At 31.9% G+C, this 19,144-nt stretch overlaps 1 protein-coding gene across 4 annotated transcripts in view; it reads left to right on the top strand.

Annotated features, from left to right (window-relative positions):
* Positions 1-19,144, top strand: part of RYR3 (ryanodine receptor 3) — a 708,417-nt gene that overhangs the window by 377,925 nt on the left and 311,348 nt on the right. For all 4 annotated transcript variants that reach the window (XM_031952023.1, XM_031952026.1, XM_031952025.1 and 1 more), the window contains exons 19-20: positions 1,981-2,173; positions 18,833-19,049. In XM_031952023.1, coding sequence (XP_031807883.1) covers positions 1,981-2,173; positions 18,833-19,049 — 410 coding nt within the window. The remainder of the gene's footprint in view (positions 1-1,980; positions 2,174-18,832; positions 19,050-19,144) is intronic.

Raw genomic sequence — 19,144 nt, 5'->3', positions numbered from 1 at the left:
ATCTGGCAATAAGTTGTTATATCATATGTATCTCTGAGGTATATAGGACTAAATGTTTATCATTAGTGGATACATATAATTATAATATAATACAATATAATATAATTATATATATATATATATATATATATAATAATTATAATATAATATAATATAATAATACTCCAGAAATACTTCTTAAAGGAGAGAAAAATTCATCTTTGGAGTCTTTGAGAGATATTCTCTTTATTCTTAGCTCTCATGGCATATATATACACACTCATACCCCTACCCACATAGATTTTCCCCCCTCCTAGATTTAAAGTATTATATGGGTCCATATCCATTCAAAATTATGTTCACAAATCATTTCCGTTTGTCATCATTGTATCTTGGTGCTTGGTTCTAACATCTATTTCCTCTTTCCATTCTTTTCACTATTGTCATCATCTCTACCAAGTAATAAATATAAGATTTCTAGGGCCTATTTCAAAGAGAAAATAATATTATGAATTAATATAAAATATATGTGTGTACTTATATTGAGAAAGTAAGAAAAAATGCATATAAAGTTTGTACCAATCCTAAATGGTTTCAGGTCCTAATTGTAGGACCAATGAGGCAGCTAAATGGTGAAGTTGTTTGAGCACTAGACTTAAAGTAAGGAAGACATGAATTAAAATCAGATCTCAGGTACTTACTAGCTGTGTGACTTTGGGCACCTTTATATGCCTTCATTTTTTCACCTGTAAAAATTGCATTTACCTTTCAAGCTTCTTGTGAGGATCAATTGAGATATTTGCAATACTCTTAGCATAATTCCTGGTACATAAAATGAATGCTTTCTTCTCCCCAACCTACTTACTATTTTCTACTTAATGTTCTCATTGTCTCCTTGGCCTATATGATTCAGGAATTCTACTTTACTACTATTATTCTGGTGTTATTTCTCTCTGGCCCCAAAATGAGTATTATATTTTTTGATCCCAGAACACTTTACCTGATTAGTCAGCACATAGTTTATTTTTCAGTTTATAATCCCGATTCTCAGGCAGTCAGAAAGCCTTGAGTTTACTCATGGGTTTTTAATGTTTCATCCACATTTGTATATAATCACTTAATTAATAGATATCTCTCCTTTCTCTACCAATGTGCAGATAGTATAAAATAATTATATTACTCTTACAATTACTGATATGTAGAAAGCAAGATAATTCATCCCCATGACCAGGTAACCACCAAAATTTTTATTATAAGTAGTAATTGTTTTGATTTCCTACAGTTTTCAGAGTGAAATGGAATATATGTATAGATTATAAAGTTGATTTTCTTCCTCAGAGTCATCTGTAAAACTCATAATAGGAAATTAATTCCATTCTTTATAAAGATCACATTATGAAAATGTTACAGAAATAGAGATAGGTTTCCCCATCTTTCAGTAGCACTATAGCACTTTTTTTAAAATTAGCAATAAATCGTTTGATAGCTAGTTGGTCTTGCTAATTTTCATTCTGATTATTTTCTAGAAAGAAGTGATCTTTGATCATAATTATAGAATGGCCACTTTTCTCAGAAATAATTGCAGCAAATATGGGTTTCCATATAATAGGTCTTCAGAATTCTTCCCTACTTCAGATTCCTTGAGCACACTAAAGGCCAAAATTTGTTAAGTACAACTTGAATCTTGTTTGTTCTTATTTATGGCAGCTTCCTTCATCTCAGACACTGTGTCTACCCACTTACAGCTTGAAAACTTATGTCTCACATCATTTATCATTAAAGGAAAATAAATTTGTACTTCAAAGACTAACTTGAATTAGAAAATCCTCACATTTGATAAGTCTATTAGTACCTAATCATTCACTCATCATTGTCTTGGTCTCAAATCCTTTCCATATCCTCTTATGAGCCTATGTCCTATTTGTAAATCTGACTCTCATGGTGAGATTTTCAAGACTCTGCCACTACTTCTCATTGTCTTTGCCTGTTTTTTCCAACCAGGCCGAGTTCCAAGAGCAGTGGCCTCTATCAATCAACATTTGTTAAAGTCTGACGATGTGGTGAGCTGTTGCCTTGACGTTGGTGTGCCTAGCATCTCATTCCGAATCAATGGGCAGCCTGTGCAGGGAATGTTTGAGAACTTCAGCACTGATGGGCTCTTCTTCCCTGTGGTGAGCTTTTCAGCAGGCATCAAGTAAGTTAATATTGTTGGTTACTGGAGATTACCATGGCCAACCTTTCTTTCTTTACCCCCTTTCCTGTGAACTAAAGTCCATGTTGTTCACATTATCAGATTTATTCAGGCATTTTGACAATGTCTAGTATGAATTATTCAGAAAGCATAGTTAGGAAATGGAGCATAATCCCATCCTTTTGAATAATGAAAAATATGGGAACAGCAAACTATAATATTAACTAAAAATTTCTCCAGAACAGCACCATAATAGACATAGGAGAGTGCTAAGTTCAACATTGTATTTGAAATAAAAGGATCTGGGTTTGATTCCTGAATTCTGCTTACTTACTGTATAATTTGGATTATTACTTTACCTCTCTGGGCTCAGCATCAAAATGACTTTAGATGATTTCTAAGGTTCCCTTTAGTTCTAAACCCAATGATCCTATAGAGTCTATTGACTGAAGTAGAGTCACTAGGTAGAGAGTTATATGCCTCTCCTGGAGGGACAGTAAAAAATATTAGTTGTTATGATAATCCAATAGGAAGTATGATCTTTGACTTAAAAATCCAAAGAAAGATTTTTTTTCAAGACGAGGAGAAGTGAATTTAGATCATATCATTAGGCCTGTGCACATGAGACTGAGGCAGGCAGGCTTACCATGGAATGGAGACATTTAACATGAGGTAAGTGACTTTGGGCATTGCTATATCACATCATTCTTTAAAATAAGGACATCCAAATTCTCACTCTGCCTCTCTTTCTGAAAAGTGCTATTTAATGTGGTTTTTTTTTCTTCCATTAGAATTTAAATTACTCTTATTTTGTTCTGTGGCTTAAGAAAATATTTATACCTTTTATTATTGCAAAGAATTAATTTTTTAATGTAACCCTCTTACCTCCCCTTATAACAAAGATTTAAAAAAAGAGAGGGGGGAAAAAAAGCAGTTTTAAAAAGTCAATCAATATGTTGAATATATTGCCAGTACTAATCTCTTGCTGCCCCTTTGCAATACAGGGAAGGAGATATTTTCTCAACTGCTTTCTATATCCAAATCTAGTCAAAAATTTAAATTTCTATTTCAGTTTTCTATTCTTGACATTTACATTATTGTAATCATGTTTTCCTAATTCTGTTCACTTAACTTTGAATTAATTTTTAAAATAATTTTAACCAACATAAATCAACCTTTTCTCCATACCAAAGTCCCTAATTGAGAAAGTAAGAAAATGAAAATTTATGTTGCAAATTTATATAGTCAAACATAAGAAATGTTTGCATTGGGCATATTCTCTTCCCTCTCCCATCCCCTGAAAAGAAGTCTTATTCTATGTTCTGAATCTTTCATTTCCCTATCAGAAGGGAATCTACTGTAATCATGGTTCCTCCTTTTTCCTTATTGAGTAACATGTATTTCTGTATCCAATTTTGCGTAAAAATGTTGGAGCCTTTCTTTTCTTGCTGAGTATCTTGAAAGAATCCTAATCACAATAACTATAGTAACATTATTGTATTGTCTGCTTTTTGTTTTTGCCTACTTCTAAACTTTGGACTTTATATTAGAGCTAGGCTCTGTATATGTGTGGATAGGATACCTGAGGATGGTTCTGCTATTACATTCTTCCAGGCCATTGAGTGTTATATTATTCTAGGAATTCAGGGGACCTAAAGTAATTTGATTCAAAGTAACCAGATTATTTCCCACTTTATCAAGGCTCTGCAAATTCTTGATCTGGGTTTCGGTCTGAAAAATAGGCCAATAGACTTTCCCTATTTAGAGTTAGACTGAACTCAGCCAGTTGTTCTTATTTCAGAATGATAAAACTGTTAGCTTTTGTTTGCTCTGGAATTAGGTTGTGATCAATAAAGTAGCTAGTTGGCGTCTGTTTCTGTACTCTACACAAGTTTAAGCTCTTCTGTATTGGATCAAGAACTACCCCTTGCCCTGGTGCATATTTTCCCTATATTTAGGAGAATGTCATTGACATTCTCCTAAACTTACATTGATCCCAGTATTCAAATCTTTCTTCTTTGCTGGTCTAGACTCAAAAATGATTCATTGTGACTTTTTTCCTTGGATTTCTCTATTAGATTTGGTCTGGTGCATTTATTTTGATATACTTGGAAAAGTTAGGGTTGGGGGGGGGGGGGAATGTAGCATTATTCATCATCTTCAGTCATCTTGATCTGTGTCTTGCTACCAGAACTAGATGGCTCTAGAAGAGAAAGTGAAGATGGTGACTTTGCACAACTCTCCCTCATTTAAATCCAATTTATTTACTAGACATGGCATCACCTTCCTGATGTCATGGTTCTTTTCAAGAAGGAAGGACCAAAAAAATGGGTCTTACTATCATAAAATACTATATACATTTTGGTGGCTTTCTCTTATCATTAATTTCCTTAAGGTGTTAGTTTACCAATGTAAACTCAGTGAAATTATTTCCATAATTCTGAATCATTTTTCAAAATAATTGTGTTGATTCAAAGCTCTACTCACAATGTACTGGTATGCCTATCTTCCCACAAGTCCTCCAGTGACTTGCCATTTTAAAATATATTTACCAATTTACAAGCTAACAACTGAAATGTCAAGATTATTTTGTCATTTCTCTTATTATTAGTGATTTGGAATGTACTTTTTTAATGATTATTTACTATTTACCATTCTATGACAACTATTTGTCTCTATGCTTTTGATGAAGTCCAACAAGAAGTCATGATGAGATATAATAAGTCATGAAGGTAGGGTGTTGTCCAGAATCCACAGGTTCAAGCCATCTCCAAGTCAAAGGACAAAGCTTTATTGTAATGCTTTAACACGTGGGCAAAATTGGGAGGGAAAGTTAGCCTGAAATTTTTCTAAAGCTATTAATTGCTATAGTATTTTCACCATTTCAGGATTTTCCAAGTATCCAACTATCATAACATCAGCAATAGAAACAGTTTTATTTGTTCTTTACTTTATTTACTCTTTAAACTTTAATTTATTTCTCTTATCTCATTAGCATTGCCGTTATTAAAATTATTATTTCTAGAATTCTCAGAACTATTCATAGGATGGTGGGGAAAATGAATATTTTTGTTTTCCTACTTTATATTGGAAAATTCAATATATTCTCATTTCATATGATGCTTTTGACAGTAGGTGATATTTTTTGTGTTTTAAAAAGATCCCTTTATGATTTTATCAAGTAGTTTTTTTTTAATAGGATAAATAAATGTTATACTTTGTCAAAGGATTTTTCTGCATCTATTGAGATAATCATGTGGTTTTGAATTTTCATTTTTAAAAAAATGATCAGTTATATTCACTGTTGTCCAATACAAATGTTGCACCATTATATACATATTATATGCATTATATACACAGATTATATGCATCTGTGTATAAATACAGTTTGATTATGAATAATCTCTTTAAGGAATTGCTATAGTCTTTGTCAATATTTTGTTTAAAATTTTTTGTATCATTATTCATAAATATTGTTGAATTATATTGCTTTCTCTTTCCCTGGTTTAGACATTAGTACTATAGTTGTCTGATAAAAGAAGGTTGGTAGAATGCTTTCTCAATATTTGTGAGTGATTTTTGTAGAATTGGTGCTTAATTGTTCTTTCAAAGTCTAATAGAGATTTCTTATGAATCCATCAAGGCAAGGAGTTGTCCCTTACCTTTTGTAGTTTCTTTATAGTTTATTCTACCTTTATAGTTTGTTTTACCTTTTCTTTTTTTTTTCTAAGACTTAATTATTCAAAATCTGTATTTGATCTTGTCTCTAATATTATTTTTATTAGTTTTTTTTTTTTAGGAAGAAGGTGTTCTTATTTTATTTCTTCTGTGGTTTTTGCTTAACCTACTTTAAGGAGTGAATATTATAAATAGTTTGATTTCCTTAACCTCAAGTCTACTTATTCTATTTGTTATCCCTTTCCCTAATTTTAGAGTTTTGCTTACATCTTCCCTCTTTTTTTCAGTTAAGTAATCACATAAAATTCACTTCTTTCTTTAATATTTTTCTTCTATTATTACTTTTATACCTACTCTAATTTTTTTCTTTAGTTCATTGTTTATGTACTTATGTGTATCTTTTTTAGGCTTTTTATTAATCATGGAATTAAAACTTATTAAGTAATTACTTGGATTTTCTTCTTAACAGCTTTTGTGTTATTGTTTTAGAAATATTGTTGCCTCACCCCTTTTGTTCTGTTGTACCTCACTTTCAGAGCTAGCAATTCCTACAGCAGGTAGAAAGAATAGAAATATTCTTTGGCAGAAGTGGTCTATCTAAGACCATTGCATATTATACCCACTATAACATTCCCTTTTTCCACTATCAAATCTCTTTCTTCCATCATGAGAGCTTTCTTCACTGAATCAATAATTCCTTTTTTCAGGCAGGAACAGAATCTATTATACTGTAGCTGAGGTTAAAAAAAAAAAAAAGCAGGGATTGCAGTCATGATCTTAGACAAAACAAAAGCAACAATAGACCAAATTTAAAAAGTTAATCAGAAAAATATATTTTTCTAAAAGGTATCTTAAAAATTTAAGTAACATCAAAAAACTTTATAAAAATTATAGGAATGACCCATCCAATTGCCTGTTTTTGTTTTGTTTTGTTTTGTTATCATCATTGCAAGGAGGAGAATATAATTAAGAAATATTAGCTCCTCAAGAAAGATTTTCAGTTCCTTCTCTTTATATTTAAAATTTTTTTTAAAATTATATTTAAAGAACTATATATAGTTCTTACATGCTTCCAAATAAGGTTTTGGTCTCATAACTCCTTTTTAGTGATCTTTCTGCAAAGTTTCATAGCTCAGTTTATGATCTTGAATTCATTTTCACAAAGACTTTGATGATATAAACTTTGATCAAAAACATTTATTAAATATCTGCTATTTTTAGATATTATGTTAGGTAGCAAAGATAGAAAAAGACAAAAAATTTTCCTTGATTTTTAAGGAAAAAACTTGCATGGTGATAAGTAAAATGGATATAAGATCATTTTGAGGAAAAGACATTAGTGCCTAAAAGATCAAGAAAGACTTCTTATAGAACTTGGTACTTGAACTAAACCTTGAAGGAAGCTAGGGATTCTAAAAGGAAGAGCTAAGAAAAGATTATATTCCAGGAATTGACATATTCCCTGCAAAGGCATGGAATGGGATATGGAATATTATGTGAGTACAGTATGAATGAACCATCTAATGTATGGTAAAGAATAGTATCCCAGAAAGGTAGAATAGAGTGGGGAAAAAAGACAGTTCTTGGAGCAGAAATTGAGGGCAAAGCATGTTTGTCAATTAAAATTACTCATAGTGAAGTCAGAGAATGATTAAGCATTAAAATCTATAAATCAATACCTTTACAAGTAACCTGAAAGTTCCTTCTTCTTGTTCTAAATAAGACTTGTTTCTAGGTTGCATCATATTTTAGATGAGTGAACTCACTCTAAGGATTTTTACTGCAAAATCACACATCTGCACCATTTATACACAGCCCTAATAATAGTTTTGAAGATAATTTCGCATGTTTCAAATTAATTAATGTTACATGCCTATTATGACAATGCGCTAACCTAGATAACTAGTGTTTGCAAAGTACTAGGAATTCAGTACTAATACAATCATTTATATTCGTGTATTACTTAAATATATTATTCCTTTTTGAGAATCATATGGTGATTTAAATATGGAATATTATTATTACTATTTTACAGCTGAGGAAAATGAGGTTCCTAAAAGGTTGCACAAGATACTCGCAGTTATGTGGCTGTTATCCAATAGCTGGGTCTGGATTCAAATTTATGTGTTCTAATTCAGGTCTGGTGCTTTTGTTATTACACAATAGTGCTTACTCTCAGGAAGCTTGCATTGTAGTAGGTGGAATGAGATGTGTATCCAGATAACTGTTATATGAATTATACTGGAATAAAAACAAATAAAACTTCCAAAGCACTGGTATGTTAGAGGATTTACAGATCTTTTCTAGCTGCAGGAAATCTAGATAGACTTAATGAAGGAAGTGATTTGATTTGATTTGATTCGAGTCTAGGAAAAAAAAAAACTGGGATTTTAACCATTATAGATAAGAAGGGGGTAAAAGAGGTCATTCTAAAGTTGAGGAATGATAAGACAAAGAATAGAAGAAGATGAATGTCTGTAGTTGGAAGACAGACTTTGTGAAAGGTCCACTTTGTGGACTATTGATTGGAAAAGTAAACTTAAGTCAGTTTATACAGGGATTTGAATGCTAGACTGAATATTGGTAGGAATTAGAGACCCACAGTCAGTTTTAACATAAAAGATTGAAGAAAACCTCCCCTCCAAAAAAATTACTTTGTGTTTACATAGGAGTATAGAAATAGACATATTGGAGCAGCTACATGGGGCAGTGGATAAAATCCTGGGCCTAGGGTCAGAAAGACTTATCTTCCTCAGTTCAAAGTTGGCCTTAGACATTTACTACTGTGTAACCTTGGGAAAGTCATTTTACCTTATTTGCCATAGTTTCCTTATAAAGAAAATGAACTGGAGAAGGAAATGACTAACCTCTCAAGTACCTTTGCCAAGAAGATCCCAAATGGGATTACAAGGAGTTGAATACAACTGAAATGAGTGAACAATAACAGATATAGATATATGTAGGCATTTAGTAATTGCCATTAATTTAATAAATAATATATTGATAATAATAAATTGATTATTTTACATAGTTGCTTAAGATTTTCAAAAAAATAATCAATTTATTATTTTACACACAGTATCTCATTTGAATAGAACAAAAACAACATTATTTTACACACAGTATCTCATTTGAATAGACCAACAAACCTAGATAGACACACTGGCATGTTGTCATTTTCTACATTGTTATGGGTCAGAACTCTAAAACAAAGGATTCTTACAAGATGCTAAGTCATTGGAATTGACAGAGACAATGGCTATCTAGTTTCGCATGGTTCAGTATGATTGATTTAATCTTAAAACAAATAATGGCTTCCTAGTGATATAATGATTGGTTTATACTCAGTGTAGAGCACATAAACTAGGATCCTCAGCGAGGATTCATTCAGAGAGGCAGAAGCAGTGAAGACAAAGGACTGGACACAGGAGCTTAAGCTCTCAGAACCAAGGGGAGAAATTCAATTGGATCTTCTACTTCCTGGTGGCTGGTCTGGCCCCCTGCAGTTTCCCCACTGAGACCAAGGCAGGTCTGAAAGGTTCTTCAGAAAGCTGCCCAGCCCCAGGAAGGAGATAATAAAGAATCTGGACTATAAGAAAGCTAACCGGGGCCTAGGAAAGGAGAAAAGACTTTAAAAGAGACAATAAAGGATTTAGACTTTAACACCTGACTGTACTTGTGGTGATTACTGAACTGAAAGGAAAGCTGTTCACAGAGACCCCCAAAAAACCAAACTAAAGAGATCATTACATTAGATGAAGAAACTATTAGAAAAATTATACAAGTAACAAATACTCTTTTTGTAGTAACCAAAATAGCAAACATGAGTGCCCATAGATTCAGGAGTGATGCTTGAAAAAAAAAAACCTGTGGTATATCAATATATGGAACATTATTATGCCATAAAAAAGATGAATATAAAAATTCAGAGAAACATGAGAAACACATATAAACTGATAAAGAATAAAGTGAGTCAACTAAAAAAAAATTGCAATAATTAAATTTAAACAACATTAAAAGGCTACAATAAGAATATAATGACTAATCTTGGTCTTATAAAACAACATACAACAATAGAGTGGTAGGGAATGAAAAGTATGGAAAGAGAACTTTCTGTTCATGGGGGAAAGGGAATATTCATTTATATAATGACTGTTATGTGTCAGGCACTGTGCTAAAGGCTTTTTATAAATATTATCTCATTTAATTTATTCATCAACCAAATGAGGTAAGTTGCTATTATTATCTGCTTTTTATGGATAAGAAAACAATGGAGGCAAAAATAAATTAAGTGACTTGCTCAGGTTCATCCAACTAGTTTATATCCAAAGAGGGATTTGAACTTGGGTCTTTCTGACTTCAGACCCAGCACTCAATCCATTGTACCACTATGTTGAAGATACTGTCATATTTGATTGATTTATTGGTCCATTCTACTCACTTATTTTTCTTGATTGCAAGGGAAGGTTCAGTGAGCTACAGGAGGGACATATTTTTAAAAATATATTATATCAGGAGAGATGTGAAGATAAAAGAAAGGAGAAGTTGGAGGCAGAGACTACTATTATAATATCTATGCAATCTATTTAGGAATTTATCTGTAAAGATTTAGTTGTTTAAGGACAACTTATTACCAGATGATCTTGCCCATAAGTTGGTCTTACATCATAGAAAAGGCTCCAGGATATTATAAAATTCTGGTGCTACTTTTGTGTATTTTTATGAAAGTGATGATTTGGTCCCTAACTCTCATTTATATTTAGCTTTCCTATATATCTAGTTGATCATGTTAGAAAAACAATTTTCTATTTTTTTTTCATTAGTAAGAATAACCACATCTTTCCAGTGACTGATATTTGTGGTGGTTATTAGTATTCATTCTTATCCACCAAACTTGACTAGAATCCAAGTAATCAAATTCTTAGTTATTAAATTACTGTTCAGATAAACAAACTTCTATAGAAAATGTGAATCATGTTGGCTGGATTATATCAGGCTTTCAACAAATCTTGACCAAAAAGAAATATAACTTTGGTAATAGATATAATTCAGGTGACTTTGTACCAAAGATAAAATTTTGGATCAGGCATTTAAAATAAAAGCTGAATTCAGGAATAAAGAAAGCTTTTTAATTCTTTAGTCATTGAACCAAAGATTATGTGCATTTCCTTCTATCTGTCTTTACCCCAAGGGACGTTCTGATGGCATATAAGAATTATAACTCTTCATAGGAAAAAGAACAAAAGCGATTTCACATGCTAATGTACTGTGAACAATACTACATTTCAGGGAAAAATAGAACATTTTATTGAAGTCATATTATAGTATGATTTTGGTTTTAATTTAAGTTTTGTTGATAATTTTTCTGTTTACAATACAGATCTTTCCCTTGATCTTCTTCAATTACCCACATTGAACCCTCTCTGATAACAACAACAAAAACCTAAGCAAAAGCAACAGACAAGAGACTTCATTTGATTGTGTAATCTTCCATCTCACTAGGAGGAAAATATGTCTCCTCATTGAACTAAGTTAGGTCATTATAATTATTTAAAATTCAGATGCCTTTTATTAATTGTTTTCATTTAGATTGTTTTAGATTCATTATTTTGACTCTGCTTTTTTTGTTTTACAGTAATTTACACAAATCATCACACCATTCTCTGAATTCATCAGTTTGGGGTTTGGGTTTTTTTGAATTTTTTTTTTTTGGCACAATAATATACCACCACAATCATATACTACAAATAATTTTAGCCTTTCTCCACATACTAAGCACCCACTTTGTTTTCAAATAAAATAAATTCCATATTCCATAAAAGCAAATCTTATGGAATAGAGAACTTTATTGTTAGTCTCCTTGGGAAATGAGATTGTGAAGTCAAAGAGTTTATTTAGATTTTTAAAGAGTCCTCCTGTGGAACATTCTCTTCTCTCTTTGTTAGCAAGCATTAAGATAATATTTAAAGCTGAAAAGATACTTTAGAGATCATTTAGTCTACTCTTCTCACCTTTAAAATTAGATAAGAGGCACAAAAGTATAAAATTACTTGTCCTAAGTCACAAAGCTAATTAAAAGTAGAAGGATTTAGGCCAGCTCCTAAAAAAAATAATAATAATCTTTTCCATTACACCACACTGCCTCTCATTATAAATAAATGAGAAGTCTCATTTGGTTTAAAGATAAGATTAAAAATATTAAGAGGATTTCAAAATTGAATAAATCAAGAGGATTTTATTCTATAACAGTAAAAAATCTACTAGTTCTAGTGCTATCACTGTGGGTGAAAAGTGGTCAGGGAGTAGAAATCTTACATATGATATTATTTATTGTAAACAATTTCAAAGAGAAAAGTGAATTTTCTTTAGAGATGATAGAAATATTGAGAAGAATCAATGATTAAATTATGGACAACAAAATAACTTATAAAACATTTTCCTTAATTTTTATGTTATAAAGTTACATTTGTTATCCATTTTGTGGATGGGGAACTTGAAATTCAGAGAAGTTTGTAAGGTCACTTGTTCCAGGTCACTCAAATAACAAATGTCAGAGCCAATATTGGAACATATTTCTAATTCCTATATCCAATGTTCTTTCTACTTAATCAGGATGTATCTCAAAGAATAATTCCAAAATTAGCACTTGTCAGATAGTTCAATTCAGCAAACATTTATTAGATCCTTACTTTGTGTAATGTAAATTATTAAGGCATAGGAATATTAAGACAAATAAAAAAGTCATAGCTCCTAAGATAGTTCACATCTAAAATTGCTCAGTAAGTAAATACAAAATATTCATAAAGCAATTTTAAATGCAAATGACTAAATGTGGGGAGGGGTGAATTAGGGTAGAAAATGGCATAAAATGTTGAAAGAATTCCACAGGTAAGAAGAGAGCCTTTTCCAGGGCAGTCTTGGCAGGGAGGTTGGAGATGGAATGTAACATGAGGAACAAGTTGTTGAAGATTTTTGAGTAGAGGAGTTGTATAGTCAGATTTATGTTTGAGGAATATCTATTTGACCACTGTGTGAATAATGGATTGAAAAAGAGAGAGACCAGACATAAATGAGAAATGATAAGGGCTCAAACTAAATTAGTGACTATGGAGAGGAGACAGAAGTGAGACTTTTTGGAAAGGTAAGAATGATAAAACTTGACAATTTATAAGATGTAAAAATTTAAGGGAAGAATACAGTAAAATAAAGTAAAACTATTTTTTACTTTTTAAAGTAAAGTAAAAATTAAAGTAAAAAATGCCTCCAAATTTTTTAATATGGGCAACTGGGGAAATGGTGGTATCATCAGTAGAAACAAAGGAGTTTGAAGACATATTTTGGGGAAATTATATTGAATTCTATTTTTGATATGTTGAGTTTAATATGCCTTTGGATAACCTAATGGAAATAAACAGTAATCAATGATGTGAGATTGGAGTTCAGAATCAAAATTTGTGTTGTGTTTTAAAGTTCTTTTTCTTTTTTAAATCAAGTTTGATTCTTACAGCAACTCTGTTAAATAGATAAAATTATTCCAATTATAGAGATCAGGAAATTAGTCTTAGAAAGTATCAATAACTTGACTATAGTCAGACAATTAGTCAATTTTTTAGGAGAAATATGAACTTGTATATTCTTGATCCAAATCCAATTCAAAATTACAACTAATCCCCATAGAAGGATCTCTTAAATATTAATGACTTGGAGTAATTTTTCACACAGTTATTAATAATTTACAAAAAACATATTCTTCATTCTGGCTTTCTAGCTATTGCATGAATAAGACCCTACATCTCTCAGCAGTGGGCATTTTCTCTGGCTCTACACACACACTTGGAATGCTCTCTTTCTCTGGCACTCTGACTGTTGGCCTTTGTGGCTTCCTTTAAATCCCAACTAAAGTTTTACCTACAGAAAGTCTTCCCTAGACTCTCTTAATTCTAATTCCTTCTCTCTGTTCTTGATTTTATCATTATCCACAAATATTCCATTTCCATGATCAAGAATTTTGAATTTCCTTTATCTGACAGTATGCTCCTATAATCTAATTTTCCCCAAACCAGGCCTTGGAGGATTGCACAGAGTAGATCATCAAGCTCTACTCAACATTTTTACAGTTGAACTTGTATTTTTTTGATAAAATCCTGAGAACCCATGTTGACCCCATAACATGATGAAATGATCAAAGTAGGATTTTAGAGGAAGAAAGAATTGAAGGATGTTAAATATCAAAAAAAAATTTTGTTTTGTATCTAAAAATGCTGTTAATTATGACTAAATTCTGTTACATAATCATATTTTGTCTCCAAATTTGTGAATTTAAAAGGTCAGTTCTGTATCCAAATCATGAAGATCCTAAATTTTATGACATCTGGACAGCTGAGTGGTATAGTAGATAGAGTACTGGGCTTGAAAGCATGAGTTCAAACCTGTCCTCAGACATTTACTAGCTGTGTTACTCTGGACAAGTCATTTAATGCTGTTTGCCTCAGTTCCTCATTTGTACAATGAGCAAGAGAAGAAAATGGCAAACCATTCAGTATCTTTGCCAAGTAAACCCAAAAGAAGTCATAAAGAGTTGAATACAACTGAAATAACTGAACAACAAAAATATATCCTCTGGTCCTTTTTCCCTTTCTTAGTCTCCTCTATGCATTCTCTCTCTCTGATTTATTTTCCTTCCTTCTCAAATATGACTATCATTAACCATTTCAACACTATACTGTCTTTTACTCTGAAATGCCTCATTATGTCCACCAATCCATCAATCAACACGCATTAAGTACCAACTTGTGCCAGTTTGGAAGAAAGAAGAATTTATTTTTTTATTCTTTTTAATTATTATCATTATAGCTTTTTATTTACAAGATATATGCATGGGTGATTTTTCAGCATTGACAATTGCAAAACCTTTCATTCCAATTTTTCCCCTCCTTCCCCCCACCCCCTACCCCAGATGGCAAGTAGACCAATACATGTTAAATATGTTAAAGTATATGTTAAATACAATATATGTACACATATCCATACAGTTATTTTGCTGCACAAAAAGAATCGGACTTTGAAATAATGTACAATTAATCTGTGAGGAAATAAAAATGCAAGTGGACAAAAACAGAAGGATTGAAAATGCTATGTAGTTGTTCACACTATTTCCCAGAGTTCTTTTGCTGGGTGTAGCTGGTTCTATTCATTATTGAACAAATGGAAGTGATTTGGTTCATCTTATTGTTGAAGAGAGGCACATCCATCAGAATTAATCATCATATAATATTGTTGTTGAAGTATATAATGATCTCCTGGTCCTGCTCATTTCACCCAACATCAGTTCATGTAAGTCTCTCTAGGGCTAAGAAAGGAGAATTCAAATAGAAAAATAATGAATTCAATTTTGAACATTCAAGTTTAAGACATCTAATTTTAAATTCCCAATAGTCAATTAGTGATGAAGACTTGACCTTTAGGGGACAATTTTAGGCTGGATATATAGATCACAGAATTATCTGCATCAAAATGACAAACCCAAGGGAATAGAGGAGGAGGAGGGGGGAAGAAAGAGAAAGGAAGAGGAAAAGGGAAGAGAAAATGAATATATTAGGGAGCTTAAATGAAGCAAACAGAATAAGGAGGAGAGTTACACAGGTAGGAAGCAACCAGGAGAGAACAGTGATATTAAAAAACAGAGAAGAGAGTCCAGCCAAAGAGGGTAATCAACAATATTAAGTGCAACAGATACTTCAGAAAAGATAAGTATTCAGAAGAGAAAATATCAGATTTGACTTGTTTTCAGTTAAAATTGACTATTTTACTCAAAATGGAAGTCTTGACCCTGCTTCAATTTTCTTCCTTTCCCCCCAAAATAAAAACAAAAACAAAAAAAGCTGCCCTTAAAATTGATTACATATTTTAGCTTCTGAGCTTAGAATTTTATTCTTTTTATGATACCATGTCATTCCTGTATATTTGTCCTCAGTATTCTAATATAATCTTTTTTATGTATCTTATTAAATTTTAATTGGTCAGTGAGTTCAAATGTTATTAGTGTCTCTAGACCATTTTTACTTTTCTTTCTTTATTTGAATATTTATGTTTTCATATTGGAACTTCATCCTTGAGAACATCCAATCCAATCTGAGCTCACTATAGTCTTAGAACAAAGAAAACATCTAAATAAAAGTTTATGATGAATTTGAGGAGAAAAATATTATTTTCAACTAATGAAAGTGAATTGAGAAAGTGTCAGAGTTCATGATATAGGTAACATCAGCGTTGGACTTAAAGAAAGGAAGGAAGGCCTGTCATTGGATAGAAATGGAAAAATTAGCTTACAGATCCAAAATCTATTCCAGCAGTGAATGTTAATGAGAATACAGTGGAAGAAGATAAGGTTTCAATGGGAGTTGGAGAATAGTCCAATTACACTAAAGTACACATAATATCATACAGAATCATATGATGTAAGTCATTAAGCATGGATCACTTAAGAACATATTTTAAAAGATTTTGAATGTCAGGGACCAGAGTGTATATACTTTATTCAGTAAGCATTGTGAAACTGTTGAAGTTCTTTGACAGGAATTATGTGTTCAGAGAATAATGGTTCAGAATGAATCTTTTGGCATTAATAAAAGAAATGGAGAGTTGAAAAATGTATAGCAATAAGAAAGATCATTTAAAAGATTATTCTGATTAAAGGTCATGTTATGGAAAACTTAGAAGAAAATGAGGTTAAATACCCTTCACATTATACCAGAAAAGAATTCTTGGCCAAAAAAAATAGATGATGGAGGAGGTTCTAAAATGTAAAATGATCATTTTGAATTTGAAAAACTTTTGCATGAAAATAATCTATGAACAAGAAGAATATAAGAAAAACCTCATCTTTGTGTCAAATATTGCTTTAACCCTGGCATCCAATATACATAGGAAATTAAAACAAATATATCACACCAATAACTCTTCTTTATTAGATAAGCTGTCAAAAGATGAATAATAAAAGCTCAAAAGAGTTGCAAACTTTAACAAATATAGGAAAGATTGTTCCAAATCACTATTAAGAAGAGAAAATACATAACAAAACAAATCAGATTTCATCTCATACCTGGTAAATTGTCTAAGATGACAGAATGTCCCTTCCTCACTGGAGGATCTTTATACCTTGTTTCAGTTCTTCATGACACTTTTGTTTCTACATATGTATTCATCCTCTAATCCCACATTTTATGTTAGAATATCCCTAAAACCGCTTCTTAATTTCTGGAAAGAAGGAAAGAAGGAAGGAAGGAAGGAAGGAAGGAAGGAAGGAAGGAAGGAAGGAAGGAAGGAAGGAAGGAAGGAGGAAGGAAGGAAGGAAGGAAGGAAGGAAGGAAGGAAGGAAGGAAGGAAGGAAGGAAGGAAAGAAGGAGGAAGAAAAGGGAGAGTAGGGAAAAAAAGGATAGGGAAGGAAGAAGGAAATAAAGAAGGGATGAAAATTTATTAAATATCATGTTCTATGCACGTGTTAAGTGATGGAGATACATAGACAAGCAAGAGGATCTTACTTCATTCAAGAAACTTACTTTCTAATGGATACCCAACACAAAAAAAAAAGAATTTGAAGGGGGTGTATTGGCGGTGACAAAAACTCATCTTTCAGAAGTGGAGTCCAGGTAGGGAACAAGTAGAAGCTATAGTCCTATTAAGAACTCATGGCTTAGAACCACAGAGAAGTGTCTAGGAGGCCTGGGCCCTTCCAAGATAAGGCAAAAACTCCCCTACCAGAACTGAAGGACTAAGGTGGAATCTAGGTTACCTAAGGGGAAGTGCTGGAGTTGATGGTCTGAAAATAATAGGCTGGGAAATAACAAGACTTAGTCCCTCTGTACTGATGATATAGGTACTTATCTTCCTTGATAGGTACTTCACTTCCTTGATTTTCAAATTTTTGGAGCCATGTTAAATTGATGCTTATTAGTTTGATTCTGGCTTTTAAGAAATAGAGAGGTTCTTTTATTTGCAGTATTCAAATAATGCATTTAACATTTTGACTTTAATATCATTTCCTGATAACTTAGTTTGAACTATTTTTAATTAAAAACCCTTATTTAAACAAGTTTCCACACACACACTTGTTATTGCCTACAATAATAGAATACATTTCTGAAATTTTCTCCAGATGTATTTCCAGCAAACTTAAATGCCTTTCAGTTGTAGGAAGAGTATATTAGTTTCAAAACTTTGTTGTTGTTTAAGCCCTTCATTACAATTATTGTCAATGATATAAATAATTTCTGTGGTACAACAAAGGTTTTTAAAAAGCTGGTGCATCTTTGTTGTTTTTATTCTATTAGGTTGTCAATTGTATTAATTAATTTTAATTATATATCATTTAAATTCATATCATTTGTAAAATTATATATTTACAAACTCCCAATTTTAGATCTTTATACCTTGTTTCAATTCTTCATGACACTTTTGTTTCTACATATATATTCATTCTCTAATCCCATATTTTATGAGCCAAGAGGTAAAAAAAATACAGTTAAGCAAATTGGTCCAACACCTCAATGTGTCTAATAGTGTATATTACATATTCTCCATCTCTTTCTTTAAACTCTACTGAAAGTGTAATGAATTATCTCAGTTTTTCTCTGAATTCAGAATTGATCATTGTAATTTCACAGCCAGATTTCTCATTTGAAAAATGAGTAAGCCTAAACCCAGAAAGTTTAGGTGATTTGTCTAAGGTCATTAGCCAAAATCTCTGACCTTTGACTCTAAATTCATTGCTCCTTCTACTTTTCTGTGTTCCTTGTCCTCTTATCTTTCAGCTAAATAAGAATGAATTTCTCTAGTATTTTATTGTACATTGTGAAATGTTAATTGCTTGAAATTTATGGCTTTAGTGGTTTTCAGTCAAAGTTATTTGCAGATTTTTGTCTGTTTTCTTTCATATATCCTTAGTGCTTTTCATTATTTTTTGTCTGGTCTTTTTAAATAATATAGGGTGCGTTTCCTTCTGGGTGGACGTCATGGAGAGTTTAAGTTTTTGCCTCCATCTGGTTATGCCCCCTGCTATGAAGCCTTACTTCCAAAAGAGAAGATGATATTGGAGCCTGTCAAAGAATATAAACGTGATTCTGAAGGAATTAGGGATTTGTTGGGCACTACACGGTTCCTCTCTCAAGCCTCCTTCATCCCATGCCCTATAGACACCAGTCAGGTAGGTTAAAATCATGTGGCGGCAGTCTATATATATAGGCAAGATCTTTGTTCTAGTCGTTGTTATGTTGGGGAATTGTCTCAGGTATTTTGATT

The sequence above is a fragment of the Sarcophilus harrisii genome, chromosome 2 (assembly GCF_902635505.1).
Source record: "Sarcophilus harrisii chromosome 2, mSarHar1.11, whole genome shotgun sequence".
Taxonomy (NCBI): Eukaryota; Metazoa; Chordata; class Mammalia; order Dasyuromorphia; family Dasyuridae; genus Sarcophilus; species Sarcophilus harrisii.
The sequence above is the reverse complement of the archived record's forward strand: the minus strand, read 5'-3'. Positions and strand labels throughout refer to the sequence as shown.